The sequence below is a fragment of the Rhineura floridana genome, chromosome 22 (assembly GCF_030035675.1).
Source record: "Rhineura floridana isolate rRhiFlo1 chromosome 22, rRhiFlo1.hap2, whole genome shotgun sequence".
Taxonomy (NCBI): domain Eukaryota; kingdom Metazoa; phylum Chordata; class Lepidosauria; order Squamata; family Rhineuridae; genus Rhineura; species Rhineura floridana.
In genome coordinates this window covers 20249941-20270252 of record NC_084501.1, presented here as the reverse complement: position 1 = coordinate 20270252, position 20312 = coordinate 20249941, and the positions used below count along the sequence as shown (strand labels likewise).

Sequence of the window (20312 nt, the reverse complement as noted above, 5' to 3'; positions counted from 1 at the left end):
CGGTTATACACGTTAGTACATTGTAGTAGGTTTCTATATTTCTTTGAAGAAGCTGATTTGTATACTTAAGAAACTGAATAAAAAGAATGTCAGCAAACCAACATGATAATCCCCTGAGGGACTGTAGGGCGGAGGTGCGCGCGAGAAAAAAGGCGAGAATTTTGAAGATCTCCTCAGCCGCCCTTTCACCCTCCCAACCGCCGCCCGCTGAGGCAAAAAGTAGACGAATTTCCCGCTCCTTTCACCCATGCCATATCTCGCCCATTCAGTGGCCGCCGCGCCACTGACAGCCGTGAAGCGCGGCTAATCAGGATTAAGGGCAACGGGGAGGGGGAGCGCGATCTAGGTGCCGCAGCAGCCCAATCGCAGAAGTTCGGAGGCGGGGCCTCACCCCATGTGGGCGTGGTGGAAATGGAGGAGCGGGAATCAAACACCCAAAGGGTTTTTCTAGGGAGGGGGCGTGGGCGTGGTCTAAGTTAGTGGGTGGGGCCTGTCAGTCCAATGGGCGGTGCCTAATGGGGTTGCTGCTGGCCAATGGGCGCTGGAGGGGCGTGGCCACACTTCCAGAGTGTTCCTGGAAGAGAAGGAGGTCGGAGCGCTAGAGGGTAAGGGGGGGGCGGAGGGGCTTTTCGGACGCCTGGGTCCTTTGTATTCTTCCCTCCCCCCCTCTGGCGCTTTGGTCCCTCCCGCTCCTCCCTGTCCCGGACGCTTGGGTCCTTTCTCCGCCCCTGTGGGGAGGGGGCGCGATGGCCTCCTGGGTCCTCCTTCCCCTCCCCCTACCAGCTTTTGTTTGTTTTCCCCCCTCCCCCAACTTCTTTTAAAAACTCTTTGCTGACTTTGTTGTGCCCTTTGAAAAATATTGTGTTCTTTTTAAAATATATATTTTTGCTTCTTTTTATCTTGTATCTTTTTATCTTATCTTTTTGTTTTTATTATTGTATATTTTCATTGCTGTGTATTTTGTTGTGTGTCTTGAAATTATTTTTTATTGTAGGTCACTTTTGGACGTTTTGCAGAGAGAGAGACAGAGATTGAGGGTTTAGGCTGCAAAATGCAGGAAAGAGTCTTGTGCAAAAGCTCCAGTATTTTTTTTTAATTATTATTATTATTATTTAAATAAACTTCCTTTTGTACCTGATGAGGTGAGCCCTCCAGAGTCCATCAAAGCTGACTTTAAGGTGCCACTACAGAACACTGGCTTTGAATTTTGTTGCAATTTTGGCTACTTATACTGTGCGAGACCCCTCTGGAAGGTGGGGGTATGTTTGTGTGTTTAATATTTTTATTGAAGTTTTGTAAAAACAACAACAGAACAAACAGAGAGATTCCCGTAGCTAGATGAAAGCTAGTTTACAGTGTCTCAAGACCAGACCAAATTCAGTCACATCTTTTCAGCTCTTTTTCGAAAGTCATCCTGTTAGTGCCTTGTGTTTTTTTAAATGCTGTGTATTGTTTTTTTATATTTTGTGAGACACTGTGAGTTGCTCCATTTGGAGGGGACAATCTCTCTCACACACACACACAATATATGCTGAAAACAAATAAGATATATTGAAGTTTTCCCTCTCCTTTCGCCCCCTCTGCTTTAGATGACTGACAGCACAACTCTATACACATCTCCCTAGAAGTAAGCCCAACTGACTTCAGTGGGACTTACTCCCAGGGAAGTGTGTGTAGGACTGCGTCCTAGTGACTCCTTTCCCTTAGACACCTGGGGAAAGAGCCCTGACTGCTTTATCTTTCCTTGGCATTTTAAGCACAGGGCTGCTTGTGATGATATTTCCATAGCATCTTTTTAAAATGATTATTATTGATGAAGTATTGTTGACAGAGGACTTGGAGCAAAAGAGAGTCTTTTTCCTGTAGGTGGCGTACAACCTCATGTGCTGTCTGTGAGTAAATACATCTTGGCTTTAGCACAGTGGGGAGGAGAGCCTGGCTGGGAGTCCAGAGTCTGTGAGTTCAAATCCCTAAGGAGCCCAGTTGCCCCCCAGCTGGCAGTTGCAGACAAGGAAGGGGCTGGCTTGTGCAACTGTGGCAAGCTGAGCTGGGGAGGACTAGCCTCAGAGGGAGGCAATGGGAAACCCCCTCTGAATACCACTTACCATGAACACCCTATTCAAAGGGTTGACTTGAAGGCAGTGCATTTCCATTTTGTTAAAAACATCTCTACTTTTCTCCCCTCTGTGCTTCATTCCTATATGTTCCTTTCTGTGTCGGTGAAGTGGCACAAGACCACACACACACTCTTTTTGTATCGCTGCTTTCTTAGGACATCTCAGGCCCCTTCTCTGCCCTCATGGGAGGCAAAATGACCCCAGATCTCCTGCAGGCTTGGCCCAGGCTCTGTGTAGATGCAATATTTGAGGAAGGTCCGTGGCTCAGTAGTAGAGGCAGAAGCTCCCAGGGCATCTCCGGGTAGGCCTGGGAAAGACTTGTCTGAAACGCTGAAGAGCCCCCACCAGTGAGGGCAGACAGTCCTCCGCTGCATGGGCCAAAGGCCTGACTCAGTGTAAGGCGGCTTCCTATTTGTTGAGGTGTCACTTGCTAGCCCTGATCCTGTTGCTCTCAGGTGGTTACTGAGTACACAGGATGGGATCTGGATGGGTGCAGGAGGCTTGTCCCCGGGGGTCTCTGCTTTCTCAGTTTGTCTTGTCCTGGGAAAGAACTGAAGGTGGCAGGACTGGAGCAGCCAATTTCATTTCTGAAGAAAACTATGTTTGTTTTTCTCCTTGTAAATAGGGCAGCCTGAGACCCATTTCACTTGCAACATAATATTGTTGTAATTAAACACATCTATACACCTTGCACAGCAATGCCTAGAGTGCTCCAGGCACTGAAGGAAGTGTGAGTGTTTAACACGTCCCACCAGCGGTACCAGCAACAATCGCACCGCGGCCTCTACGCGTGCAGTGCTGGTCACGCTTGTGAGAGCCTGTTGTGGCGGTTCTTCCAGGGCGCAGTTTGAAGCGCTGCGAAAACCTGTTTGCCCAGATCCTGTGCTAGGACAGGGACGGAAAGTGAAGAACAGAAGTTATTCCCTGGCTGTGGCAGCTCCACAAAACGGCCCCTAAAATCTGTTTCTGCACCCAGCCTCTGAGAGGCCCCAGCTCTAGAATCATAGAATAGTAGAGTTGGAAGGGGCCTATAAGGCCATCAAGTCCAATCCCCTGCTCAATGCAGGCTAGATATAAGGCAGCTTCTTCAGTTCCTCTTTTAGTAAACCCTTTATTCAGAACCATGAGGACTGGAAACTTGCTCTATTTTAAGGAGAAGGACTATAGCTGAGGGGTAGAGCATCTGCCCTAGGTTCAATCCCTGGCAGCGTCTCCAGGTAGAGCTGGGACAGACTTCTGGTCTGAAGCCCGAAAGAACTGCTGCCAGTCAGTGTCAACAATACTGAGCTAGATGGACCAAGTGCCTGACTCGTGTAAAAGGGGGATTTCTGATGTTCTTGGATGAATAGGAAGTTGCCTTATGCCCAGGCAGACCATAGTTCCATCTAGCTCAGTATTGTCAGCACTGGCTGGCAGCAGTGGCTCTCCAGGTTTTCAGACCAGGCATCTTTCCCAGCCCTGTCTGGAGATGCCTTTGGGAGCTGAACCTGGAGGGAGAGTGCATGGAGTCCCCAGAAGCCAGCGGGTGGGGAGCTGGCGTCTCTGTCTCCGGCTTCCTGGCTTCCTTCTAGGATTAACCCAGTATGAGTTAATCGGATGTGGATTGACCTAGCGGTCAACGCTGTGCCAGTTTGGAGTTTCTTCATAAGTGGGGTGTGGAAGTTGGCCACAACCACATTATGCTTCATTTAGGGGATTTGAAAAAGCTCAGCAGGGCTGAGGTAGGAAGGCCTTGGCTTCGTTGTGGGGCAGGATCAGACCCTGAAATCTGCCATGCTGAAGAAGCTTTCGTTTACAAAATGCCCTGGAGATTTGGCCTGACGGCTGCCGTGCATCAAGCATCCTATGTGGGGCAGCGTTCCTGGCGTCTGTTGCCCACAGAGCGCTGCTGCCCTTGGGCAGGAGCCTGAAACCAACCGGGCGGGTTAGCTTTTCACACCTGGCTTTGCCAGGGAGATCAAAGGCACCTCCTTTCACCTTAGAAGCTGTTCCTGCCAGTTACAGTTTCTTGCTTATACAGGGCAATCTTGGGAAGCAGATGTTTTGCCAGCCTGCCATCTCCCAAACAGCTTCTCTCCTTGTCTGGGATGCAGATTGGCCTTCCTGTTAAAGTTAAAGGGCAATTCTGCCGAAGGGTGCAAGGCTGGCCTCTGATGAACTCTTGGCCATCCAGCTGAAACCAGGGGAAATGCCAGAGGAGCGGGAGGGAGGTGGGCAACCATCCGCCGCTTGGGAAGCAGCCGCTTCTCTCCTGCTCTGGGCCTAGATCCAGAAATCGCTGCTTATTGGGAGAACCTCGGCAGCATCAGGAGCTGCGTTCTCATCAGTCAGACCCTTGGTCCACCTAGCTCAATGTTACCCACGGCCGGGAAGGGGGTCCCCCCAGACTGGTCCATGAGCTTCATGCAGGCAGACAGTGAAGTGGCCAAGAGCGCCCTCAATTTCCGAGCAGTCTGGGGGGAGACGGTTTGCAAACCACTGAGCTACACGGACTGGCAGTGGCTCTCCACGGTTTCAGGCAGGGGAAGTTTCCAGCCCTACCGGATGTTGGTGGGAACTGCATGTGGGCCCTTCTGCATGCAAGGCAGCTGCCACTGTTTGCAAATGAGTGGGTTTGTCCCCTATTCATTTTTAGTTGTTTTAAGAGTTCTTGTCTGTCCTTCATTGTAAGGTCCCAGGATGCGTTGCAGCAACTTAATCACACAATTTAAAACAAGACAAGAAGCAGAACAGTTTATAAAAAGGAATGCAACCATTCCAAGCAAAAGTAACACCGCACAGACCAAACGAAACAGCTGAGGGTGAGTCCCACAAAACAAAATGCCTTCACTCTCAACAGCCAGGGTAAAGAGGCGTGTCTGCCACATACATGTGGCTGCAGCTGAGTTGTGGCAGGGCCAGGCGCTCCTCTGGGGAGGGAGTTCCCCCGTTTAGGGGCCACCACGAACAAAGCCCTCTCCCATTCCCTGCATTCCTAGGAGTGTCCCAATGCCTTGCCCGGATATCTGCCATCCGGCAGGATAGTGCCACACAGCCCCTCTTGGTTGGCGCACCACTCAGTTCATCAAAGAGGAGCAATGCCTCAGGCCTAGCAGTGGTTGTACCACACAATAACCAGGCACTGTTTGGCAGGCGTTGAGTGCCTTGCATGAGCCTCACCAGCAAAGGGCCACGAGGTGCTCAGCGCCCATGTGCACGAGTGTCAGGTCTCCGCCTTCTCATATGCGAGGACAGGAGCTGCCGAATGAGGAGGGATGTGTTCACGTGGTTCCTCCTGTTCAGCACCAGCAATGTGGGGAATGGCCAGAGCTCAGTGCTTTGCCTGCAGAAGGTCCCAAGTAGGGCTGGCAGAGACCTCCGAGTCTGAAACCCTGCAGAGCTGCTGCCAGTCAGTTTGGACAATACTGAGGTGAATGGACCAATGGGTCTGGCTCAGTATGAGACTGCTTCCTCTGTTCCTGCGTATTGGGTGACAGGTGGCACCTACCTGTATTGGCTGAGTTGTTGCTTAGCATGCTGTTGGGTCCCTTGGGTCCCCAGATGTTGTTGGACTACAACTCCCATCATCCCCAGACTGCACGGCCAATAGTCAGGGATGATGGGAGCTGTAGTCCAACAGCCTGTGGGGACCCACGGTTGAAGAACGCTGGTTATCATTTAAATCAGGGCTGGGGAACATCTGTGGTCCTCCAGATGTTGGAAGGACTCCAATTCTCCCATCCTCCGCCTTGTTCACCGTTGGCCAGGGCCGGATGCTGGGAGCTGGAGGGGAACACACGTGCTTCCTGCCCCTTTCCTCAAAGAACAGAAGGAAGACGCTAAGACTGTGGCCTTGTGTGCATGAAGAGCCTTCAGCCTGTCCCACAAGTGTCTCAGAGGCGGTTTTCTCAGTTTTTTAAAAACTCATTTGAGCTTCCTCGGTTGAGGCTGTGCTGTGTCAGGTTCTAAAAGGCTTCCTGGGGTGCCTGGGGTGCCCTAGCTGCATCAAAGGGACTCTTGAGCTTTGCAGACCGAGGCGCTTCTCTTGGCTTCCAACCTGTGGCTGTTCAGCTGCTCTTGGGCAAGGCCATCTCGAGAGAGTTTTCCCTGCTCAGCTGACCTTGTGCTTGCAAAACAGCTGACGGGAGCAGATTGCTTCCTGTGCCGTCCCATTCTTCATCCTGGGTTTGTTAACAGTGCTAGAGAATTTGCTAAAGAGGGGAAGGGATCTTGCAGAGAAGGAGGTCTGCGTTGCTGTCTGGTGGCCCCTGTAGCACTTTTAATAGACAAGGCATTTTGAAGTCTCTGTTTTGTGTGCTCATAAGCAGCAAAGGGTTGGAGAGTGTCCCTCTGGGGCAGGCCCTTCTGTGGAGACCCAGTTACCTACCCCCACCCACCCCCCATTATTATTATTGTTGTTGTTGTTGTTGTTGTTGTTATTATATTTATTAGTCGCCCATCTGGCTGGTTATCCAGCCACTCTGGCCGACGTACAAGAAAAATACATAAAACATTAAAATTTAAAATACCAACAGTAAAACTTAACCCATCCCAAAGGCCTGCCTGAAAAGCCAGGTCTTCAAAGTCTGGTGGAAGCTCATCATAGAAGGGGCATGGCGGATGTCATTTGGGAGAGAATTCCACAGGGTGGGGGCCACTATTGAAAAAGCCCTTCCCCTGGTCCTCACCAGTCTAGCTGATTTAACTGGTGGGATCAAGAGAAGGTCTTCTGAGGCTGATCTTGTTGAGCGGCATCCCTGCCGATGCTGGAGGCGCTCCTTCAGATAGACTGGTCCAAAACCGTATAGGGTTTTAAAGGTCAAAACCAACACCTTGAATTGGGCTCGGTAAACAACCGGTAACCAGTGTAGCTCCTTTAGCACTGGAGTGATGTGATCCTGCCGGCGGCTGCCTGTAATCAGACGAGCCGCTGCATTCTGTACCAGTTGCAATTTCTGGACTGTTTTCAAGGGTAACCCCACGTAGAGCGCATTACAGTAGTCTAGGCGAGAGATGACCAGGGCATGTACTACCGGTGGGAGCAGATGGTTGGGAAGGTAGGGGCGCAGCCTCCGTATCAGATGGAGTTGATACAGCGCCGCCCGGCTCACAGCTGAAATCTGAGCCTCCATGGACAGCTGGGAATCAAGAAAAGCTGCTCAGTCTGTGGCTCCATCACTTTGTGGCGCTTGGGGGGGCAGTTGTCATCAAAGACTGGCGAAAGGGATGATGTGTGTCCTGGCTTCTCCCTACGGATTAAGCAAGAGCCCTTGGCAGTGGATCTACGGAGACGTCTTGTTCAGCCTGCCTGCCTCTCCGCTGCTGACGTCAAGACGTAGCCCGGAGAGGCAGCTGGCAGTTAGGAAAGGGCCTGGCTAAGTTGCTTCATCCCAAGCCTGACCCTCAGATCATTCAGGAGGAGTGGCTACCATTTTTTAGCCCGAGGGCCACACAGAGGGTTGGCTGCCCCTTTGAGGGTCACATGCCATCAGTGGGCATGGCCAACAATGCTCTCTCTGTCTCCCTCACACACGCCACACATTCAGGCAGGCAGTCAGCAGTGGGGCAGACGCGCCAGAGGAAGAAGAGGAGATTTGGCAAGGTAAATCGAGGCAGAGGCACCTCATTTTGGGAGGGCTGGTGGGGAAGGGCCGTAGCTCGTTGCCCCTGCTTGAAGCTTTAGAGAGCTGTTGCCAGTCAGTGTTGACAAAACTGAGCTAGATGGACCAATGCTGTGACTCAGAGTAAGGCAGCTCCCCACATCCTCCCACAGTACCGTGGCAGGAGAGCATTCTTTTTAATAAATAACACTTTGGCATTTATTTCTTATTACATTTATATCCCATCTTTCCTCCAAGGAGCTCAAAGTGGTGTACCTGATGATCCCTGTCCCCATTTCATTTGCACAACAACCCTGTGAGGTAGGTTAGGCTGAGAGGCAGTGACTGGCTTAAGGTCACACCCAGTGAGCTTCATGGCTTAGTGGGTATTTGAACCCTGGTCTCCCAGGTCCTAGTCCAGCACTCCACATTATTGCATTCTCTGATTCTCTTTTTTTCAAAGCGTTTGCTAAATTCTTGGGGGTGGGCTGGCCCTGGGTTAGGGGCCCTTGGTCTGCACTGACTGGCAGCAGCTCGCTCTCTAGGGCTTCAGGCAGGGAGTCTTTCCCAGCTGTGCCTGGAGATGCCAACAGGAGGTAACCTGGGGACTTCCTGGGCGCAAAGGAGGTGCTTGGCCGTTGAGCTCCTTTCAGTAAGGTTTGGGGAGGGAGGGAGCACTTTGCCCACAGCCTCTGTTGGTGCAGCCAGGACGACCGGTGGAAGGGGAGGCCTGGATGGAGACGTTGGGGGGGGGGAGAGGGTGGCTCAGGCTAAAGCGTGCAAGGAAGTGGGAGGGGCAGGCTTCATCCTTCGTCAGTGTGTGAGCAAGAGGCAATTAAGCTTTCAAAAGAAAGGCGCTGCTGAGATGAGGTGAGCTGTGTGATTGTGCAGGGCAGAGGACTGAGGAAAGTAGGACAGGTGAAGCTTGCTTGGCCTGTCATTTTGCTGCTGCTGCTGCTGCCGCCACCTCCCTCCTCCACGCCCTATAGGGCTTAGAAGGTGCACACGCTCATCCTGTGAGGAAGGCTGGTTAATAAGCACCTTCAGGATCTGACGCTTCCCCATCCACGCCCTCTTGCTAGCTTCCTCCAGCAGGCTGGTTCACACACACACAGCAAGAAGGCACCTGAATTGGGAGGCTGTGGAGTTGGGGACCTGGGCTCGGAGCTGCCTCCTTTGGCTGGTTGGACGCGGAGCTGCCTCTCCAGTGGCGTGAGCCAAACGACACTTCACTGCAAGGAGGATAAGCAATTAAAAGACCAACTTCGCCTTTCTTCGAGACTGTTGTAAATTACTTTTCTTTTAAGTGTGATGCTGCTGGATCTTTTCCTAGCCAGTGATTTGGGTTTTTTTAAATTTAGAGGCTGTGTCTAAATCGTTTGGCTGTATGTTTGTGGGGTTCTTTTACTGAAAGCTAAGGTTTGTTAGAGCAAATGCTCTCAAGGCTTTGACAAGAGAGCCTGCGATCTTATAAGCCTGAAGCTCCAGGACTCCAACCGCTCAGCTTGCCTTTCCCTTTCCCTGCGGCAGGAAAGATGGTGAAAGAAACTGGCTACTATGACCTGCTGGGAGTCAAGCCATGTGCCACGTTGGACGAGATCAAGCGGGCGTACCGGCGCCTGGCACTGCGGTACCATCCAGACAAGAACCCCAGCGAGGGGGACCGGGTAGGTGCCGGAGGGCAGGCTTGTGGTAGCTGGTGGCTGAGAGTCCTGCAGTAAGCAGTTGCCCTCCATCACCCCTGTTCTCTCTCTCTCTTTCCAGTTTAAGCAGATTTCTCAGGCCTACGAAGTGCTGTCAGATCCCCACAAGAGGTCGCTGTACGATCGTGGTGGGGAGCGGGCCATGAAGGAAGGGGGCATGGGGGGCAGAGGTGGTTTTGGACCCCCCATGGACATCTTCAACCTGTTCTTTGGAGGCAGGGCCCACACTCATGGACCCCGGATGGAGAGGAGAGGTACTTGGGTGCAAAAGAAGAGGGCTGGGGGGGTATTTCTCGTATTCTGCAACTGGCTGGATGGGGCAGAGCCGGGGTGAGAGGGCAGGTTTTGGCAGGGATCGGATTGCAGTAGGCTTTTGGCTGAGTCGCGTCAGGCCTCAGACTAGGATGTTTGAGGGAAGCGAGGCAGAGCCCAGTCTACGGGTCCTTTGGAGGTCAGCCTCTTGCTGAGATAGTCGTGTTTGAAGGAGGGGTGCCTGGTTTTATTTTATTTCCTGAATCTGTACACCACCCTGTGGTAGCAGAGCTTTGTCTGTCACTTCTCTGCTTATCCGCCCATCGCCCTCCATGGAAGGTGCGCCCCATGATGATGTCATCCTGGCTGTCTGTAGCTTTTGGCATGGCAGGTGGGGGGAGTAGCCGTAAATGAGAAGCAGTGGAGGAGGGGAACATGCACCCCAAGTGGTGATGTCATCGTTATATGACTTGGCTGCTTAATAAGGAGGACTGAGGGGAACTTTCTAAACCAGGGACAGGGAGCCCAGGTCATCCCTGACCATTGGCCACGTTGGCTGCTTGGACTGATGTCCAGCAACATCTTAGACAGCCACTGATTCCTTGGCCCTGATCAAAACAGGCCCGAGCCACAAGAGTTGATTAATGTCTGCCTGGTGCTCCCAGAGGCACTCTGCTTCCTCGTGGAGCAAGGAGGAGTGTGAAAGATGTCCCTTCTTGCTCTGTCTCTGTGATCCAGAAGGACGAGCTAAGCCTCAGTTGTGGTTCTCATTTCCCGTAGTGGGTTGCTAGCGGTGGAGGGCTGCCTCCAGCTAAATCCTCTTCCCATTGACATCAGTGGCCATGGCTGGATCTGAGGAAGTTCTGCTTGGGGTACTGACCTGAAAATGGGCATTTTCTGCGTACTCTGGAATGCCCTTCCCTCGGCCATCCGTTGCTTCAGGAGTCCTGTGGTCTTTGGCCCAGGCTTTTCAGGCATAGGAACACAGGAAAGCTGCCTTATACCAAGTGAGAGCGTTTGGGTCCATCTAGCTCAGTATTGTCAACACTGACTGGCAGCGAGCAGCTCTCCGGGGTTTTAGGCAGGGGGCGTTCCCAGTCCTACCTGGAGATTGAACCTGGGTCCTTCTGCATGCAAGGCAGGCGCTTGGCCCCCGGGCGATGAGCCTTTGCTTTCCCTGGGTCAGAAGGACCCTGATTTAAGTGCATGAATCCCCTGAATCCCTGTTTTACTTGCCTTTGTATGTTTTGTTGTTGTTGTATTTATGTTTTAATGGATATTGGTTTTTATGTTGAACACTGCTTAGAGAGCATTTTTAAAATATTAAGTGGTTTGGAAAGAACTTGAGTCCTTTGATTTCGTTGGGCCTACTCTGAGTAGGACTCCGCTGGAGACAACCCTGAGGTCTATGCTGGTGCTCCCTTAAGACCGTCCTGAGAGTGGTGTCCACGGAGGGCCCAGCAAGAGCAAGGGCCCTCTGCTTTCCCTTCCAGGGTCAGGGTGTGACCCTCCCTTGCCCGGTCCAAATTCCAGCTCCCAGTAATTGCATCCTTCACTCCTGCCCCATATCCCAGTTAGGAATGCTTCGCCTGCTACGCAAGAGCCATGGGCTACCCTCTTGGATGTTGTCTTCCTCCTGGTAGGGAGGTTTGCAGTCTTGTCGCTCGCTGGATCAGGCTGCCTCACAAGACAGATCCAGGTGGCTGTGAGAACACTTCACTAGCCTAAACTCCAGGGGAACCTCCATTTGGCACATTTGCATTCTAGCATTTATCTAGAACAGGGGCAGCTAACCCCCAGTTTGAGGGCCTCACCTGCTCACCCTCCTCCAATCTCAGGAACAGCTGTAAAAAGGAAAAGTGATGTAGACGGAGTCCAGGGATGGGCAGAGCCCAGCAGCCTGACGAGGATGCAAATCTCTGCCTCTCCAGTCCTCCGAGCCCTCATTTGATGAACAGAGGGGGGATGAGAAGTGAAGGGGGTTCACTCAGGGGCTCCTCTGGGGAGGAGGGGGTTGGCTGACCCTGGTCCCAGTGCCTGGTCGTGGCCCCAGGCCTGTGAGAGTGGGATGCGCTCTGTTTTGCCCAGTCTGTTCCGCCCCCTTCATTTGGATTCCCCACATCCTGGGAGGGTGACAGGCGGGGCATGAGCACAGCGGCGCTCTCCACACTCCCGATGCCCAGCAGCTGGTATTCGGAGGCATGAGATTATGCAGATTAATTATGTGTTAGCTTCAACTGGTGAGAACAGCTGCTTGTTACCTTTTCCAGCAAGAACTGCACACTCAGCATTGCAGATCAGCTGCTCCTGAGGAGCGATCCTGAGCGCCCTCTCTCCTTGGCGGGCAAAAAGCCGCAGCAGCAGCCACAGTGCAGGTTGAATTTCTTCTGTTGCTGCTCTAGAGCTCCCTGGCAGGGCTTTGGCCTTGGGCTCCCACACCCAGCCGCCTCCTAGCAGGTCGTTGGTCAACAGCAAGAGGTTTCTGACACTTTTCCCCTTTGGCCTCCTTTCAGGAAAGACAGCCGTCCATCAGTTGCCTGTGACCTTGGAGGACTTGTACAACGGTGCCACTCGGAAACTCTCCCTGCAGAAGTGTGTCATCTGCAAAAGTTGTGGTGGTAAGCGAAGAGGGGGCAGCAGTGTGGGGGAGGGCCCTCTGGTAGGGTGTGGGCCCTCAGCAGATGCCTGATGATGCCGACTTCCGAGGCTGGCTGTGCCGCCTGTTTCTGCAGCTTTTTGGGAGCCTGGAGTTTTCCTTCCGGGACTCCTGTCCTGCCATGTCTTTGCTTCTTTTCAGGCCGTGGAAGCAGGGATGGCCTGGACACAAGGTGTCCCAAGTGCCACGGCTCTGGCGTGGAGGTCATTGTCCACCAGCTGGGGCCAAACATGGTTCACCACATCCAGACGATGTGCTCGCAGTGCAAGGGCCAAGGGGAGTGGATGAGAGCCCTGGATCGTTGCCTCGCCTGCAACGGCAGGAAGGTCATCCGGGAAAAGAAGATCCTCAACGTTCATGTGGACAAAGGTGAGCACCGAAGGTTCGGAGTCCCCTTCCATCCAGGACTCCATGTCATCTCCCCAACGGCAGGGTGGAGGGCAGATGTGGGAGTTGGCGCTTGACTTGGGTGCGCCTGAAGGCTGGGCTGGGGTTGTCCTCAGTGAGTCCCTTCAGCTTGTTTTTGGTTTTTGTAAGCTCTCTTCATAAATCATGAGGGCTTCCCCACAATCCAAGATGTACAGAAACACAACACAAAACACATGCTCAGAAGGCTCAATAAGGCCAGTTGCCCCAAGCAACCGCCTCCCCTTGCTGGCTGCGGCCGAGCTTTACTCTCTTGATGCCAACAAGTGTTTCTTTTAATCTGTTTATTTGCTTGCTGCCTTTATGTCCGCCCTTCCTCCCAAAGGAGGCCAGGAGGCAAACGTGAACAAAACAGTTTAAAATATTTTAAAGTACAGCTAAAAACATTATTTCATCAGTGATAAGGAACGAGGGGTCTGCAAGCTTCTTTGAGTTTTATCCAGTTCTGAACCTGCCAGAAAGGGAGCCGGATGTTGGCTCTAGAGAAAGTTGGTTACAAAAATTCAATTATTATTATTTTTTTTTAAATAGCAAAGGTGTTCGTCCATGAGAAATAATTTTAAAAACCCTCCAGAATGTCTTCATTGAGACCAACCAAACTGTCACAGAATTATAGCGAGCTTTTGAGTTCTCCAGAACTCTTTTTGTTTGTGTGTTTGTAATGTTTCTATTAGGTCTTTTCCTCCAGAACTCTTCATCAGGCAAGATGTTACACAAATCGTGGGATGGGGAGGAAAAATTAAATTAAATTAAAAAAGAACAGAAATTAGGCTGGTTGTTGATAGCCACAAGATCAGCTTGTAGCCTCAGTTCCAAGACTTGGGCGACTCAGTCCCTCCCAGGTGCAACAGGGAATCAGGTTCCCCAGCCACCTTCAGACTCTGGGGTCGAGAGAAGCAGTGGCTGCCCCCCTGCCCCTCATCTCAGAAATTAAAAGTCTGGCTTGTTACACCAGAACAGCAATACTTTAGTCAGTTCAGAGAGTTACTGGCGTATTCACCAGGGTTTAAAGCACTTAGACAGTGGAAAAATCATTCTTTCTGTTTATGTACAGGGCTGCTTTATGGGACCCAGGCTCCACAAAGTGGCTCACATCGATTATGAAACGCAAATCCAAATCTACAATGCAGCATAAAATCACTTAAAGTATCCATTTCATAACCATTTAAGGACCCACTTCATCACGGTGCTAAAAGCCCAACAGCCGGCACAGAATAAACTAAACCATAGCAAGAGTAAACGCCTGGCTCACGAGCCCTAGTGTGCAGCTCTCTCTTCCCCATATCAAGCAGCCAAGAGCTGAGGGCCCTCTGTAGACCTCTAGACGGTGCTCAGCTCACGTCGTCATCCCTGACCCTTTGGCGCAGCTGGTGGGAGTTGTAGTCCAACAACATCTGGAGGGCCACAGATTCCCCTGGCCCTCCCCGAAGGCACTGAGAGGGGAAAGGGCTGCAGCTCGGCCATAAGAGCACCTGCTTGCATGCAGGAGGTCTCGGGTTCAAGCCTACCTGGCAGGTAGGTCTGGGAATCCCCCTGCCTGAAATGTTGGAGACCCCCTGCCAGTCAGTGTAGAGTAGGCAGCACTGAGCTAGGCGGGCCACCGGCCTGAGGCAGCTGCTTCCCATGTTCCTCGGTGCCGAGATGGAGGAATCCGACCCAACCCTCTGCAGTCCCATCCAACAACCACACATGCACACTCCGCTGCGTCCCTGGACCTCGTGGAGTGCAAAGGACAGCCACTTGTCTGGGCACCTTGGTGGGCGCAGTGCTCGTGATCTTGTAGATACGCCGGAAACGTTTTCTCACTTTCAGTCACCCTCCGACTGAAGTGCTGGGAGGGCTTGTGCCTGGCGCCCTCTTAGCCCGCCATGAATACACCCGCACAGCCATCCACTGCGTTTTCTCTCGCTTCTCTCCTCCCTGCTCCCTGAAAGTGTATCAGAGAGTCCATTCACCCAGAATTCTGTGAGAGGGCCAGGGCGGTCGGCCCCTGGTGGTGGAGAAGAAGGGGGCCGCTCACAGGCCCAAGGCCCCTTTGGAGAGAGTGCAAAGGAGGAGCAGCTCGTTCTTAAAAGGGTTGTTGTGGCTTGGCACGTTTCAGAACCCAGCGCCGTGAGGGAGACTTTCCCCATCCTCTCTGTTCTCCATGCCCCCCTCCTGTTGTTTTCCCTGTCGTTGCTGGCATTGCGTGGTGCTCCTTCAGCAGCCGGCTCTCCTCATGTGCCCTGCAGGGATGGCCGACCGTCAGAAGATCACCTTCCACCAGGAAGGAGACCAGATGCCTGGGTTTGAGCCTGGAGATGTCGTCATTGTCCTCGACCAACAGATGCACCCCGTCTTCCAGCGCCAAGGCAATGACCTCATCGTCAAGAGGGAAGTGGCCCTGGTGGACGCCTTGTGTGGCTGCAAGCTGGTCATCCACACCCTGGACAACAGGAAGCTGCTTGTCTCCTCGCGGCCAGGTGAGCGGGGGGGGGGATCTGTGCCCACAGGTGGGCTTGGCGCATGAATGCTGGGCTGTTGTGGCAGCTTAGGAAAAAGTGTGTGTGTGTGTGGAGGAGACACGTTTGCTCCTTGATGTGAAATTGCGAAATGTCTGAAATGCTGGTAGGAAGCCTTTCAGGCCCCACAGGGTTGCCAACCTTTAAGGGGATGGGGGGAATCCGGGGGCCGGCCGGCCGGCTTGGCCTTCTGTGCTGCACCCACAAGCTCCAAAAGGTTGGAGGGTTTGCCGCCGGCTCCTCCTTCACACTTGCCTCTGCTCCTGCCGCTCAGGGACAATCATCAAGCCTGGGGATGTGAAGTGCATTCCCAACGAAGGGATGCCCGTCTACCGGAGCCCGAGCCAGAAGGGGAAGCTGGTCATTCAGTTCCAGGTATGTGCCAGCCCCGGCTGGGGGCCGTCAGGCCTAATGCAGAGCGGGCAGAGGAGCCTCCAGGTAGAGGCTTCCTCCAGCAGTCCCGCAGCCCCAGGTGGGAACCTGCTTTGTAGGGCAAGCCCACCAGTCTGGTCAACAGAGCGGGTTCGCCTCGCTGCAATGCAGGAGAGGAGAGAGGAAGGGGTGTGTGTGTGGCCCCAGCCTCCCCTCTGCTCACGCTCTGCCACAGCTCAGCAGGTCCCAGGGCAGCTGCTCTGCATGCTGCCGGCCCTGGCCTCAGTCCCTGGCATCTGCCGGCAGGGCTGAGAGAGAGCTGCTGCTGCTGCTGCCAGTCAGGGTGGACGGTGCTGAGTCAATGCAGCTGTCTGCCTCCCAAGGGTAAGGCAGCTTCCTCAGTTCTCCGTTCACACAGCACCATACGACAACGGAACCCATGAGCTAGGGAGGTGGTGGGCTCTCTGACACTGGAGGCCTTCAAGAGGCAGCTGGACAGACATCTGTCGGGAATGCTGTGATTTGGATTCCTGCACTGAGCAGGGGTTGGACTGGATGGCCTTGTAGGCCCCTTCCAACTCTACTATTCTATGATTCTGTGAAAATTGGGGTTTGGCATAACGCCTGAGTTGGCACTTGAAAACCACTTCTTAGCGTGTTCAGAGTTGATGAGGGCCAGAGACTTAAAAAGAACCGGCTAGGATGCTGAGGTGCCCCAACTCTTTGTGCTGTCAGCAGGAGGGAGACAGTGGGGTGGGCCATGGGAGGGAGCAGGCAGGAGACCTGCCCCACGCGTGCTTTGCAGAGTGGGCCCTGCTGTGGGTGGACGAAGCCCCCTCCAGTCGCCTGCTCTGTCCCCCTTCCTGCCTCAGGTGAAGTTCCCAGAGCCCGGCTGGCTTCCCGCCCACCAGCGCTGCCAGTTCCAGTCTTTCTTCCCGCCCCGCGAAGAGGTCATGGCCACCGAAGACATGGAGGAGATGGAGCTGCGGGAGTTTTTCTCCCAGCCGGATTTCCAGGACAGAGTCTTCCACCGCGAGTGCCACCACGAGGATGACTTTGAGGACCCTCTGCGGCACAACGTCCAGTGCCAGACGTCCTAGCACCAGAGACTGAGCCCACGTGTGACCTTGTGGGGGGTGAGGAGGAGGAGCAGGGGGCAGGGGAGGCAGGAAAGAGGTTAGGAAGCAGCATGACTGTGTGCCCCCCCTGGTCACGGACAGAGCGGTAGAGCACTCGAGCCGCCCGCTCTTCCTCTTACTAGGCTGAAGGACCCTTGGTCCCCTGCAGGGGGGGGAGGGGAGGGCCTTTGGGTCCGGCCTGTCAAAGGGTGCGGGTCACTTCCTGTGCTCCAGGGCCGCCACAGAGCTTCCTGCCCATTCCTCTCCTCCTCCTGTTCCCAGGAACATCCCAGGGATGAACACTTTTTACAAAAGTTGGCTATGCTCTTGGTGGGAGCCAGGAGCCCCCAAGCACTCCCAGTTCTGCAGAGCCCTCTCTCTGGGAAGTGGGCTACGTAGAGAGAGAGGGGCCCTCTTGCAGCCCAGGGAGCCAAAAAGTGGGGGGGGCAGAGCAGCCTTGGTGGGCCTGCCTTCCTAGGACTCGGCACTAGAAATAAACCTCCCAAGTCCTGCTGCCAGAAACGGCTCTACATTTTTTCAGGCCGGGCTGGCTGGGAGGCAGGCACCCGTCTGTCTTACAGGTCTGTCTGCTTTGGAGGGCAGGTGGCTAGGTTCCTTCCGAAATTCAGAATTCATGGGAAAGGGTTCTGCTGCAGGCCTGACTTTGTGCCGTCCGTGTTGGCTCTGCCTTCCTTTCGCTTCGCTTCCTGCACTTCCTTTGCAGGGTTTGTTTCCTTTGGTGCTGGGCCTTGGTGGGTAGAAATGGGGGGGGGGCTGGATTGGGGGCAGTGAGCACTGGGGTGGCTCAGGGAGGGGGAGGGAGCAGGGCAGAGGTCCAGACGCCATTGAACGCCTTCTCCTAACTCTCTGGAGCTTTGTCGCTCCTGGGTTTTGTTGCACAGTTGAGGCTGACTTCTCTGAGGGCTCCGAAGGCCACAGCCAGCTGCGATTTCTGGGGCTTCCGTTACATCATGTCCCCTGAACCTCTGGCTGCAGGGATCCTTCTCCAGACAACTCCACTTCACTGCTCGCTTGGCCGGGGCCAGTGAGGAAACGCCCCTCTCCGTGCTGAACAGTCTTGAGCAAGCAGGTCTGGAGCCCCTCAGTCTCCTGCCCATTCACCAAGCAGAAGCAGTCAAGAGACTATCTTGGCAACAGCTGAGCCTCAGCCCCCTCCTGTCGGGATGGGTTGCTTGGGATGGTGGCTGCCTTTCTGGCTCAGGCAGCATCTGCCATGTGGCCTCCTGGGCTGAAAAGGATTCTCCCCCCACCCCCAAGATTTTGTGGAGAGGGCTTGACCCAAAGTGTCTTGGTGAGAGTGGGATAATTGCTTAGGTTTTCTTACTCTGAATAATGTGTGTGTGTGTGTAATTTTAAGCATCCAAAGCGTTTGTTGATGATGATGATTAACTTTGCGCATCCTCTCAGCAGATCACTCAGTTCTCAGTTTATGGATGGGGAACTGAAGCTGAGGAAAAATGGCTTGCTAAAAGGCTCAGTGGGAGGAGGAGTGGGCTATGAGGAAAGGTGGGTTTGTGCCTCACACATCTGTGAGCGTCTGGGGGCAGATGGAAATCAAGCAGGGCTTCCAGAATGTCTGTTTTATCAGTAGACTATAGGTGGGGACTGAGGATCAGGAAATCAGAGCTACCTGCCCAAAGAAAAGTAGGTCTATGTCTGAATCTGGTTACAAAATAGGCCTAGGACAGAATCAAGAGACAAGTCACATCCTGAAGGCATGGTGACTAAACCCTGAGAGTCAAATGTCTTTGTTTTCCAAAGGCAGGCGAGTGCTTTCCCCCAATGAGATGCGATCTTGAATATGTCTTCGATATGGGGAACCCTCCCTCAAGTGCAGGCAGCAGCTTCAAGAGGACATTTTTCGCCAGCAGGGGAGGAAAAGAATTAAGCTCCCTCTGGTTCTCATGATCCTGACAACTCTTGGCCTCTCCAGCACTTGATTTTTGCAATTCCCCCCCCCTTTTTTTAACGTGCATGCTAAATGAAAAACATTTGGCATCTTGTTTGGCCTTGCAAGTTAAGCACAGACTAGGGAACAAATAACAAGGTTTAGGCCTGGTTTGCATGACATATCATATTGTTTTTAAATGTTTTTATTTTGTTGTACACCGCCCTAATGTTTTGTAAGAGGGCAGTATCCAAACACTTTTATAAATAAATAGATAGTAAGCCAAACTTTGGCTTGACAAAGCGGTGCAAGCACGCGCCCCTTCCGACAGGGCCCTAGCCCAAACCTTGGCTTAGCTCAGCACTGCAGCAAAAAGGACCTGGAGAAGAGCAGTGCCGCTGCAAACTCCTCTCCAGGAGCCCCCAGCCTCCCCTGGTCTTCCTGTGTGCTGTCAGCCAGGCCTTCTGGTCTGTCAACTACAACCCCCATCAGCCCCAGCAATGGCCAGGGATGATGGGACTTGTAGTTCAGCCACATCTGGAGAGCCAAAAGTTCCCCTTGCCTGCTCTAGGGCTTCTCCACAGCTCACCTCTATGTCCTGCAAAGGCTCACTCCAGAGAAGTGTCTTCCTTATTCTCTTTTCCCCAGGAAAGCTCCTGTGTGCTTACAGATGCACTGAGCAAAAACAACTTGTAGGCGTTACATGGGATGGGATGGTATTTGGATAGCCTCCTTCCACTTAGCTGCTTGGGGTGGGGGAGGAAGGGCCCCTGCCTAGTACAATAATGATGCAGTTGAAGAGAGGCACACCGCTTCAAAGGGCAAAGGAGGAAGTCAACATCTCTGGGGAAACAGGTCAGCACTGAAGTCTTGAGGTTTACAAGCAGTTGAAACGCCTTTAGCATGGGTGATTGCAAAAGATTCTTGCTCCCATTTTCAGTATTGGAATTCAAGTTTTGTCTCTGGTCTCTTTTTACCCTCCACCCCCCCCAAAGGGCTGCAATATCTGGGGCTGGTGTGGTGGGCTTGGAGGAGATGGCTGGAACTGAAATAAGCATTGGGTAGCACACTCAGATGTCTCTCCACAGCTTAAGGACTGGAAACACCTTTAAAAAAATGGAAGAGATTCTGTCTCTGTGTGTTTACTGAGAAACTCAAGATGCCTGTAGGATCCAGGTGCAGTTTCTGTGCTTGGATGTTGCAGTTGTGGAAGGAGCCTGGTTCTCTGGGGCAGGGCGGTTCAAGGGAGCCTAAAATCGGACAGTGGGTGCAGATCTCATTCTGCATTGTCTTCAAAAGATCCCAGAGGCCCTGGGAAGGCTGCAGATAAAATTTTGAAAGTAGTTTGGAGGGGGGGGGCTGCTGAGATTGTGAGACACCAGGGAGTGAGGGGGGGTCTTTTGGTGCCCTTGCATCTCCACCCACCCTTCTGGCAAGCACAGAATGGGTTGTGCAACATAGTGAAAAGGCAGGAGAAGTTTCCAATTAGCTGGATTTTGTGAAAAATGTGTACTGGCTGTGGAGGCCAGTTTCTCTTGGTGCAGGATTTAGACAGTCTGGTTGATGCAGGAATAATTTGTTTTTTAACATGGAACTATTCACAGCCTAGGCTGCATTAGCATCTGGGTTACTGGGCTGGAGTGGGATATTCCCCACTCCAAAGGGCTGCCTGAGGGCCG

The 20312-nt window shown here is 53.0% G+C and overlaps 1 protein-coding gene across 3 annotated transcripts; it reads left to right on the top strand.

The window, feature by feature from the left end:
- Positions 1–508: 508 nt before the first annotated feature.
- LOC133374927 (dnaJ homolog subfamily A member 1-like) lies at positions 509–17486 on the top strand. 3 transcript variants are annotated; one of them, XM_061606269.1, is made up of 9 exons: positions 539–605; positions 4789–4918; positions 9227–9363; positions 9461–9653; positions 12165–12269; positions 12449–12676; positions 14965–15195; positions 15509–15609; positions 16479–17486. In XM_061606269.1, exons 2-9 carry the CDS (start codon positions 4864–4866, stop codon positions 16704–16706), a joined length of 1278 nt encoding a protein of 425 aa, XP_061462253.1. In that variant the 5' UTR covers positions 539–605; positions 4789–4863; the 3' UTR covers positions 16707–17486. The 3 variants fall into 3 exon arrangements, with proteins under 3 accessions (XP_061462254.1, XP_061462253.1, XP_061462255.1); XM_061606270.1 differs by lacking the exon at positions 4789–4918 and having other exon boundaries at positions 509–605; XM_061606271.1 differs by lacking the exons at positions 539–605; positions 4789–4918 and adding an exon at positions 8650–8982.
- Positions 17487–20312: the final 2826 nt, after the last annotated feature.

Coding starts and splice junctions, on each gene's coding strand:
- LOC133374927 (XM_061606269.1), top strand. CDS start 4,864: ATGCAACCATTCCAAGCAAAAGTAACACCGCACAGACCAAACGAAACA. Junction 12,270..12,448: donor CATCTGCAAAAGTTGTGGTG/GTAAGCGAAGAG, acceptor GCTTCTTTTCAG/GCCGTGGAAGCAGGGATGGC. Junction 15,196..15,508: donor GCTTGTCTCCTCGCGGCCAG/GTGAGCGGGGGG, acceptor CCTGCCGCTCAG/GGACAATCATCAAGCCTGGG.